This window comes from Apium graveolens, chromosome 3, assembly GCF_009905375.1.
Source record: "Apium graveolens cultivar Ventura chromosome 3, ASM990537v1, whole genome shotgun sequence".
Lineage (NCBI taxonomy): Eukaryota > Viridiplantae > Streptophyta > Magnoliopsida > Apiales > Apiaceae > Apium > Apium graveolens.
The window spans coordinates 182,550,206-182,561,710 of record NC_133649.1 but is presented as its reverse complement, the minus strand read 5'-3'; the positions used below and the strand labels follow the sequence as shown (position 1 = coordinate 182,561,710).

General features: G+C 34.1%; 1 protein-coding gene across 1 annotated transcript; it reads left to right on the top strand.

The window, feature by feature from the left end:
• The first annotated feature begins 699 nt into the window (after window positions 1-699).
• LOC141712967 (uncharacterized protein At2g33490-like) lies at window positions 700-11,243 on the top strand. The gene is made up of 11 exons (XM_074516121.1): window positions 700-966; window positions 3,250-3,322; window positions 4,000-4,074; window positions 5,513-5,574; window positions 5,668-5,736; window positions 6,796-6,824; window positions 6,898-7,105; window positions 7,210-7,440; window positions 8,533-8,586; window positions 9,414-10,341; window positions 10,914-11,243. Exons 1-11 carry the CDS (start codon window positions 853-855, stop codon window positions 10,922-10,924), a joined length of 1,854 nt encoding a protein of 617 aa, XP_074372222.1. The 5' UTR covers window positions 700-852; the 3' UTR covers window positions 10,925-11,243.
• Window positions 11,244-11,505: the final 262 nt, after the last annotated feature.

Sequence of the window (11,505 nt, the reverse complement as noted above, 5' to 3'; positions counted from 1 at the left end):
TTTTTGAATGTACGGGGCATTTTACACATATCTTTACTGATTATGGAAACTAATTAGTAGAAACCACCCCTAAAGTTCTTCTTAAATTTGAAGGGTACGGTGCATATCATTATCATGACAAGTTATCCTGATCTCGAAGATCCCAGATATCCGGATAGTAAAATTTACAATCTTTATAAAAAAGAAAATTATTTATTAAATAAAACTGATAGCGTATCAAACATGTATCTACTAACCTTGTTTATAATGAAATTTACTAACTCATGGTAATTTTATTTTTATGTTTTTTGGCACGACACTTAATTAAATTTGAGTTATAAATCAACGTTTTTCGGCTCATATTAATATTTGTCCCGTATTCAAATTGTTTGAAACGGCGCAATAAATATTTAACTTGTCATTGAATGCATGTTATTAGTGAATGTAGAAATAATGTCCATAAAAAATTAATATTATTGAATAATTTTATTTTAATCGATGATTAATAAAATAAATTATACTTTAAATAATATTTAATCAATTACTTTTATTTAATAATTATTTAATAATTATTTATTATACAAAATATTTGTACAGATAAGAATAAAATATGCTTAAAGCCTTCAAATTTGACTGTTGACGAAAGTAGGGGTCTGTCCCGCAGTAAAATATAATTTTACCATCACAACTCTTTTCATTCACTCTCATCACATTTCCCTCCTTTGTTCATCTTTTACCAGGACAAACGCCACCGAAAATATTTCATCTCTCAAAATAGTCTCTCTCTCTCTCTCTCTCTCTCTCTCCCCCCATAACACACTACCTCTACCAACCCCACACACACAACCTAACATCAAATTGTGATTATTGAGAATGAAGTCTTCTTTCGAGAAGTTGAGAAAACTAGCACTTCACAAGAGCGATGCGAAAGAGAGAAGAGATCATCAATCTCTGGCTCAATTAGATGAGTTAGCCCAGGCTACTCAGGTTTCTCTTGCTTTCTCCAGTCTCTTTTTTGTGTATTTGTATATTCAATTGTTTCTATTTTTACAGTATTTTCAGATTTCTATGCGGCTAGGGTTTTCGTTTTATCATTTCGATTTATTGATTTAATTGAAGCAGAATACTGAAGTATAGCTTTAAGTTGCGGAGATTTTGATTCCAATAATTTAGCTCCAATGCTGTTAGTTTTTTTTTTGGTATAATTTATATGTGAATTGATTTTACTTTTGGATTACTGATTTGAGGGATATGATTACATATTTTGTCCGAGAGCAGAACATTGAATTGATTTTGTGTTGTTGAACATTGAGTTATGAAATAATTCCTGAACATCATCCTAGTGGCACTTATTTAAATTATGAGTATTGAGGTTGGAATCAGTATAGCACTGTGTATTACATTCTGGGAGGTAGTTTATAGAGCACATGCAGTAAGATACTGTAAGCTCAGTAGAATACTAGTGTCACTTGTTAAGAGCAAGTTAATTTGTGGAGCAAATTTGTTAGGTTATCTTTATATAATTTATTTCAATTGATTATATATTACGTTCTGGTATCCCTATCTTAATCTTAACCTGTTTTGTTCTTCCAAAGTAGTGCAGTTGAAATGATTATGTAATGTTACAGAAAAAGAGTTAATTTAATCTGTGAGCAGCATATTGAATTGTTGTTTACTGAGGTTGTAATCTGTATAGCCTGAGTTACTATATATTAGGTTCTGGTTTTGATATAGTTTATAGAAGACGCGCATTAAGATACACAGTGAACTTAGTAGAACACTACTGTCACTTGTTAGCTGAATCAGAATGTAAATTTCATTATTCGAACTGCTATTTCTGGATTGAACTTTGAAGTAATTAAATCATTGAACATTGATGTCAACTAAATAACTAGGTATAAGACACAAGGATATGTGCTTTATTCTACTAATGATCCTAATTTTTAGTAACCAAATTGTTATGGAGATTAAAATACATTACCTAGCAGTCTAGCATATGCCACTGATTGTCCAAGTTAATATTACGGTAAGAAATCATGATTCATAAACTTTCAGATTCTAAGATTGTTGTACATGGTGCGCCTAGATCATAGGATCCATAAATGTTATATTAATACCGAGTAATTAAAGTTTGTCTATACTCGTGCGCCAAACTATGTGCTCTACTACTAAATACAAATTTCGTGCAATACATCATTTATTATATAACCATAAATGATATTCGTCATTCTTCATTATATTTGTTGTTGTTGATATGCGAATCTTGTCACAAAGTAGCACAGCACCGACGAGGAAAAGTCTTTAAATTATAAAATCTGCAAACCTAGAAGTTTTCAAGAAAGTAAAAGAAAATTGATCTACCTATATCTGTCATGATGTTTGTACAGGCTTTGATCATCATTGTTCACACTGAACTTTCTAATCGAGCATGTAGCAGATTGGTAGAATATACTTTTCTTAGAATTACTCTGCTCCATTTTCTTTTCTTGCGTATGAACAAAAGAGTAAGAGTAATAAGTACTGTGCAAAAAATTATCATCTTAGTTGTATTACGAATTTTGGCCCGTAGCTATGTATTTAGGTGATTGAGAATGAGGTTCTCATGTAGATGTGTGTGTGTGTCTCTCTGTATGTGTGGCTGTACCCGCAGGCTTTGCGTCTCAAGCTTATTGGGTAAAGTTGAAGTTTTGGTACAATTGAGTAACATCATTTTTGGCGGTGACGTGTTTAGGTTGGTTAGACCTGGAAATGATATCTTTTGGTTTTATCCACAGAGTTTTGGATCAATTTCACAACCGAACCATTTATAAGACAACTTATTACAGAAGTACAGAACCACTTAAATAAAACCAGTGGTTGTGTTATTACCGGCGTATTTTCATCTTAAATCTTGTTGGTAGTGGTACTGGTTCAGGAATTAACATTTAGTTTAATACTTTTGTCTGAGCTTGAGTTTACGTATTCATCGATTGAAAACTTTTCGGATCAAAAAAGTATGTATTTATTTATATGTTTTTTATTAAACAACTTAACTATGAGCAATATAGGATTGTAGATGTGCTTGTGTTTTTCTTATCTCTGCAGGGATTTTTTTTTTATAATAAGATTGCTATCAGATTAGGGTACTGATTCTGATCTAGATGTACAATATACCCTTATTTGTGGGGCATAATCCATTAGATATTTAGGTTACTCTTTATTCTCTCTTATAGTTGGAACTCCATGTTTGGGCTGATGCTAATTGTAGTATATAATTTCACTGTTTGTCAGGATATGCAAGAGATGAGGAGTTGCTATGATAACTTGCTATCTGCAGCTGCTGCAACAGCTAATAGTGCATATGGTATACTATTATTCTGATACTCGTGCACTGAAACACTTTCCAAAGGGAAGTAGAAGTCCCCTAACAGAGAATTAATTGTAGCTGGGCGTCCAAGTTCCAAGTGGTTTAGCCTTTTTTAGATGTCATTATTTAGCATATACATGTTATATGATATGAAAAATCTTTAGAATTGCTATATATAGACAATCATATCCTAGTTTATTATGGGTTGATATGATGGTTAAAAGTATGCATTCGCTCTCAAACCCTTGAGAACTATTTGCAGAAGTTAACATCGTGAACTTTACTATTTTTAGCATAGTCTAGATTGTTTTGTTGTCTTTTGTCGAACTCAAACAGTGACCAATCAAATTACTTTCCTGGTGTAGAAAGTGATATATGATATTGGAAAGAGCATAGTGTTTTTCTTTATTAATCTCATTAAAAAAACTCTGAATACGCTCATACACATGCCTTTACTCAGGCTTGAACTCGACCTCTTTTTACCAAGAAGAGGGGCATGGTGTTTCCTATCTTTAATTCATGCATCTGATGAATGTACATGTACTTATATATATACACACATTTTCACTTTCTTTCTAATTGTGATGTTGCACGTGAATAATTTTTTTTAATTAAATATAACTTCTGGATAATATATGATAACCTGAAGGTTTGCTGTCAACATTTTACTTCAGAATTTTCAGAGTCATTGTTGGAAATGGGAACATGTTTATTGGAGAGAACTGCATCAAGTGTTTACGGAGAAAGTGGTAAGAAAATCACTGTTATTTGTTAAAAAGTTTTTAAATGTGAATTTTGAAGGAATAGACAGGAAATCAATGTAGTTGTGTGATATTGATGCGATTAAGATACACGGGGTTGGAAGTTCGCTCCCAAGAAATTGAAGGAGGCAATAAAAAGTGTTCTAGCTGTTAACTGATATCTGCTTCAGCTCAGCCATTATTTTCTTAAAAAGTAGAAACGGAAGATAAAAAGCCCTCTAAAGAATACCCAAGAAACATGTGTCCTATATTCATGTCTCTGCCAGTAGCTTTACCAATATGTTCTGCTGAAGTGTTTTTAGCTGGAATACCTACCTCTAAATGCCACATTCAATCCATCTTGGCTAGATAATCTGAAAATTAATTACCTTCTCTCTGTGTATTTAGTCCGATCTGCTGAGGCATGCCTAGAAAATATAGAACCACATATATCCAAACAATAGTTCAGCCCGGTTTAGGATCCACCCTTTAAGGGGTTGTTTGGTTCAAGTTGTGGTATCGGGTTGGAATCAGGAATCGGGTTATAGTGGTATGGGTATGGGTATCCCACGTATCATATCTGATATCATGAGTTTGGTTGAGTACTAGAATGAATATTTTTAATTTAAAAATGTTAAGTCAATAATTTTATTTTAATTAAATATATTAATTTTATTATTGTTTTAATATATTTTAGGTTCATAGATTTCTTTTAGTATTAAACATATATATTTAATTACTTAAATAGAAATTAAAATAGTAAAATTAAAGTTATTACCCATACCCCTCCCTCATACCCACCTCCATACTTGGGTATGAAAAACTCATACCTTGGAGGTTTGAGGAATGGGCATGAAATTCTATTTTTTTGAATCAAACATCAGGTATGGGGTAATGACTGAAACTCACACCGAATTCCAGAATTTGGCGAACCAAAAGACCCCTAACTGGTATGTATATAACTTTCTCTGATATAAAATTTTTAGAAAAATTTTGTAGCTACTAGGGAAGAGAAAATTTGCGGTATATCTAGTGAGATTTTTCTACCACTGTTTTCTTAATTCGCATAGCTTACTAGTATTGCGATCTTGGTGTGGTAATATTTTTGTTTCTTTTACTAACCAAGAAAGTGCAATTTTTTACAAAATATCACGAGCGTATGTCGATTTTTAAAACAGACGGGCTGATGTGGTACCTTCGCTTAAAATAGTAGTATCACTATGTGACCACACACCCTGATGTTAATCTGCCGTTGTACTGGTGGGCTAGTAATTTGTAAATGAGGCATATAACTGAATGAGTTAGAATGGTGACAAGGTGTTTTATTTAGCTGATAATAGTACAGTCTAGTAATCTATTACGGAGTTGGAGGAGATGCTATAATGTCCCGTTTTAAAATTCTCAACATCTATAATATTACCGGTGTCTGATTTTTAAATTTATGCAGGAGGAGTGTTACAGATTTTGGGAAACGCCCAGATAGAACTTCAGAAAATCATTGATACTTATGTGAGTGTTTGTTTTCATGCCGCATCTACATTTTACATATAGACATTGCACAGAATTTTAATGTATATATTACCATCTCTTTTTGAATGTCAGCGCTCTCATATAGTCCTCACAATCACAAACCCATCAGAGTCTCTGCTCAGCGAACTTCGGAAAGTCGAGGTTTGTCTATAGTGCATTTTATATTATTCCCATAATGCAAGCTTGGTATACTAGTTAAGAAATGTTCTGTTCTTCATCAAATTAAATTATGAAGTTGGTTAATTTTCTTGTTTTCTGCATGTAATTTGTCAAGTATTACACATGACACGCCTGTGGTAATATTTAATCTTTCTTTCGCTCTCTCTGTTTATTGATCTTTCCTTATTACTCTATTTTTTTTGAGGAAGTGTCAGAATAACATACATCAACTGTTACCATTATACCTTTGTTTAATAAGGCAGGGCAACAAAGAAGATTTTTTTGGGACAATTTAATTTAACAATTTGCTAGAAATTGGATTTATATCATACTTGTTAAGGCGTAACGCTAAACAGGGTGCTAGCTAACCGCCGGGACGCTGAGGCGGCGAGGCGCTCACCTAGCAACCAATAGGTGAATTTGGCTTTCAGCTATATATAAGCATATATATCATATATGATATATCTATGTATGTAGACATATTTGAATTTAATATAATTCTAATAACATTATTAGAAGATGCCAAGATGGTTTGTTTATTTGAATCAAATTAGTTTTGTTAACCTTTACCTTTTTTAATTTGAAGACTCTTCTTATCTCTATACTTGTACAACTGAATGAATGTCAATAAAGAAACATTGCAATGATGGTCAGAATCAAATTATATATATTGTGAAATTAGTTACTGTACATAGCTGGACGCTTAATTTGCCTGGTTAACGGCAAATTCGTCTATTCCTTAGAATCAAGGTGGGCTATCGCTAAATGATTGGCTACGGGACGTCTTGGAACAATGATTCATATTCACAAAATTGAACTGAAAGGTCATTGGCTCAGTGAACCTGCATATTCTGTTCATAGCACTTTATCACACGATTGAGATTATCATTTATTAAATTCAATGAATCTCGACCTTAGTCCATTGTTCTTCCTGTTAGGCCTTTTACCTTTACATTTGCTAGGAGTTGGATCAGTTCATTGTTATGAGGCATTGTTAGTACATGTTATATTTATTGATTTTTCTCTGTTTTATTGGGGCAGGAGATGAAATTACAGTGTGATGAGAAGAGGTATATGTTTTTTTTTTGGTTTTAAATATAAAGTTCGAGGTGCATGTATGTAATTTTTGTGCATAATCTTCAGAGAGGTATATGAACACATGCTCGCACAATATAGAGAGAAAGGAAAATTTAGAAGTGGAAAAGGTGAAAGCATTACTTCTCAGCAAGTAAAAGAAGCTCGAGTTGAATATGATGAAGTAGCAAGACGCTGTATTTTTCGGGTGAAATCTCTAAAGCAAGGGCAATGCCGCAGTCTTTTAACACAGGCAGCTCGTCATCATACAGCACAGGTACCCTTTGCATCTGGCATCTCCTCAATTGCCACTCCCTCTGCTTATTTAGAGTTTAAATATTTTATTTAATTCCCTTAACCTTTTTCACTCTGTAAAAACAGTTAAATTACTTTCGAAAGGGACTTAAATCTCTTGAGGAAGTTGATCTGCAAACAAGACTAGTCTGTGAAAAGCAACGTATTGACTACCAAGTTGATGGACTGAATGAAGGGGAAGATGATGAGAGTGAGAATAGAAGCAGCTATGAGAATAACGAGCATGGAGAAGTGAGTTTTGACTACAGAAATAATCAAGGATTTGTTAATGATTCTACATCAAGGATCTCGGCTGAGGTAATTGTTTTGCTAAGTTTATCCTTGATTGAATATTTTTCCTCAATTTACTTTCATACACTTTGCTCCATTCTCACGCCTCGGGATACTGTTGAAGTGAATCATAGAGTTGAAGTATTGTTTGCTACTAACATTCATTAATTATGCTTTTCCTTTTGTTTAGTCCATACATATAATTAGGAAAACCAGCTTGTTTCGGACTAATGCAGTGTTGTTGATTAGGTGAACTAGAGAAGACATAAGAAACCTGACATTAGTAAAATTTGAAAAGTTATGAGAATTTTCTAAAATGATTGCTGTTTACGAGAATACAAATTAAAGTTATGAAATTCCAACTGTTGATATTGTACTAATTAAGTATATGATACTGATAGAACAACAGTTTTATAATCTATTAAAAGAGTAGAAGTCATGTCACTAAACAGCTCATTTTTTGTTAGAACTCATATGGCAGATGTAACTTCCAGTAGATCTGAGGAATAAATGCCACCATTATGTAGTATGTAGCCACAAATTAATATCTGGACTTGTGAATCAAAAAGGTAGGCCAATCAGATGTTGTACAAAACATGCTAGTTAGTAGTTAGTCACCCCATTAAAGTTGCTAATATCTCTTCTGATTGGTCTTGATTCAAAACTGTATTCATCAATGATATTTATTTCCACTGATTTCTATTTTATTATCAGCAAATTCTGATTTTTTTAATCTGTTTTTATTTAACACGTATTTGATGAAGTTGGAAATAGTATCAAAGTGATCGTCTTCTGTTTTGGCTTTCATTTCTGCAAAAACCAAAACCACCATTTTGATTACTCCAAGTTTTCAGATAGGTGTGTAACTTATCTTCCTTGAACCAAATATTTTGTACGCACATACATAAGCACACCCATCTTTTCTTATTTACTGTTAAGTATAATTTATCAACGCCTGATTCGATACTATATCCGCGCCACTTTGAGCAACTCTGAATTTAGAGTTAAAGCACTAATTTTCTTCTAGCCTGGTAAATTTCCTTCCCAGTCTCGATGCATATTTCATTCACCAATTTTACTCAGAGTTCTAACTTATGTCTGGTGTGCTATTTTATTCAGTTGGACGATCCTGACTCATCACATCCTCATTTTTTTAATTCGGAAGAAGCTGAGGTAAAGAGACTTTATTTTCTCTTGTAATTAAATGACGAGGCTGTTTATTTTTCATGGTTATATCCGACGAAAAGCTTTCTGTCTTCTAACACTATTTGTTAGGAATTTATAATTCTAGAATTACGATAGACTTCTTATTTAGTAGTGCGGATATTAGTTTAGAATATTTTTTATAAGCTTCTGTAAGCTGACTATGCAATGGCCACTTGTGCACTAACGATTCTAAGGAGTCTAGATTCAAAACTAACAGGTTGATGATGTTTATTTCTACAGATAAATCTTTACCCTAGAACACTTGTACATACATGTGATTACCTTATCATAGCTTTTCTGGGGCAACTTTCGAGAATGGTTTATGGCTGTGAACCTTAGTGATATGAATTTTTGCTGGTCCTGCCATTTGTCAGTTCTAAGATAAATAAAAAAATACAGACAAAATAGAATCTGTCGCTAGCTATTTTTAGCCTGTCAGTTCTACAGATTAATCTTTACCCTAGAACACTTGTACACACATGTGATTACCTTATCATAGCTTTTCTGGGGCAACTTTTGAGAATGGTTTATGGCTGTGAGCCTTAGTGATATGAATTTTTTCCGGTCCTGCCATTTGTCAGTTCTAAGATAAATAAAAAAATACAGACAAAATAGAATCTGTCGCTAGCTTTTTTTGGCATGTATTATCTTTTTCACAAGTTGTATATCTGCAGAGAACTCGTAGAAATAACCTACATGCCCATGTTTTTGGACAGATTAATAAGTAAATACAGATAAAGTAAGATCTCTTGCTTGCTATTTTGGCTTTGATCTTTTTCACATCATATCTGCAGAGAATTCGTAGAAAAAACCCAGAGGGCCATGGTTTTGGACAGCGACCTCGACCAAGCAGCTATTCTGCTCCAATATATCCAGAGAAGTTTAATCCAGCTGATAAAGCAAGGGAAGTGCAACCATCTGCACAGAAGAGTCATACATATGTTTTGCCTACTCCAGCTACGGCAAAGAATTCATCTTCTATCACCACCAGCTCTGGTCCGCAATCAAGCTCTGCAGGCCTGAGCACAAGCACAACAAATTTGCGGCATTCGTCTCCACTTCGCCCCGAGAAGCATGAAAACAGTAACAGCTCCCCCATCCCTCTGCCCCCTCCGGCTACTAGACGTTCATTTGCACAATTTGAAAAACATAACTCATTTGATCTTAATCGGAACAAAAGGCAGGCCTATTCTGGTCCAATACCTAGTAAACCTATTTTATCTACTAGTGGTCCCCTAACTAGTAAAGAACATCCCCATGTTTTGCTTCCTCGAGTTCAGGCTTCATTTTTGTCTACGTCTCCAAATGCATCCCGTAGCACATCGCCGCCCCCTATATCTTCACCCAGAATAAGTGAGCTTCATGAGCTACCTAGGCCTCCTGGCAATATAGCATCCAAGACAGCAACTTCTTCTGGGATTGGGCATTCTGCCCCCTTGGTAATCAGAAATGATCATTCTTCTACAAATAAAAACCCTAAGCTAGCACCAAATGTTGCAACTCCACTTCCAGCTCCTCCATTAACTGTCCCGCGGAGTTTCTCCATACCCTCTAGCAGTCTAAAAGCAAAGGCATCACATATGGCCAAGCTGTTAGAGCCTTCTCGAATTCCAGATCGGGTTGAAGATTTCACTTCTCCCCCACTGACACCAATATCCCTTTCAGACATGAAGCCTTTGTCAACTGTTTCTGAAGCAGTCTCCAATTATGGGCAGGCCAGAGGTAAATAAGTGTCCTTATATGCCTAGAGTGTAAAAAATTTCAATGTTTTAACAAAACCCTATATTTATTGCATTTGCAGCTGGACTTATAAATTTAGACTAAGCTCTGTAGCGGCTTTATATATATAGAAAAAGAGTGATAATATCTTGATGGTCGGGGTTGGGGAATGAGTTGTTGACAATCAACCAATCTGTTAACAAGAGAAATTAATATTTGTTAGAAGACTGGAAGCGTCTTAAACTCTGTGTTCAAAACAATTTTTTAGATTTTTTTTGGGGTCAAAGAATTATATTTAAATAGAAATGGAATAATGAACATTTGCCACCCAACTGCTTTCTGAGTTTCGTGCATGTTTCAATGCCGCAGTAATGCATAGAACCATACCTGAAAACTTACCGTATCTACTAACTAGGAAAATGTTATATTCTAGCTATATATTGATAGGTTTGTACTTCCTGTTTGCTTGTTTGACGTGTTGCACAGAATAAATTGGTAAAATGTTGCATAGTGTTTTTCTCTTTGATGTCACCATCTCATAGCTTTTTGCCTTACGGAGCTTTTGATTGAAGCAGGTGGCAGCTGATTCATGCATCCGAGCGTATTATATTGATGTTCTCCAGCCATCAGCTTCTGTGCTGGATATAGATCTGTATATAATATATAATTTGATGTTTATGTATGGTATGGTCATATTTTCCTTTGAATTTGCTATCCTGTTTGTTCTTATTTTATGACTTGCTGTCCGCTCCAAATTTTGTTATTAGCCTTAGTACTCAGTAGTAACAATGATAATACGTATGTTTGTATGTTGGTACTTGGTAGCAATTGTATTTTTCAGAGACATTCTTTCTTTGGTGGAAAAGATAGGAAATGGGGTAAACAGTGGCATGGTTTGTCATTCAGTTACTGCTAGTTTCGGTCATCAATAGGAATTTAGTTGGCAATCAGTGAAGTTCGGTCGGGTGGTGCTATTTTATTCTGAAACTAGTCTTAAAATGTATTTACTTTTTATTCTAAATGTTATAAATCAGTTTTGATCATCGTCCACGGTCGGTTTTGCAGGTGTTAAAATATTATTTTTTATCTCGATATACGTGCAATCTAGATATTTTCGCTAAATTCTGAGTCTGACATTTTATTATTTGTTGATTCGCTTCTTCCAAC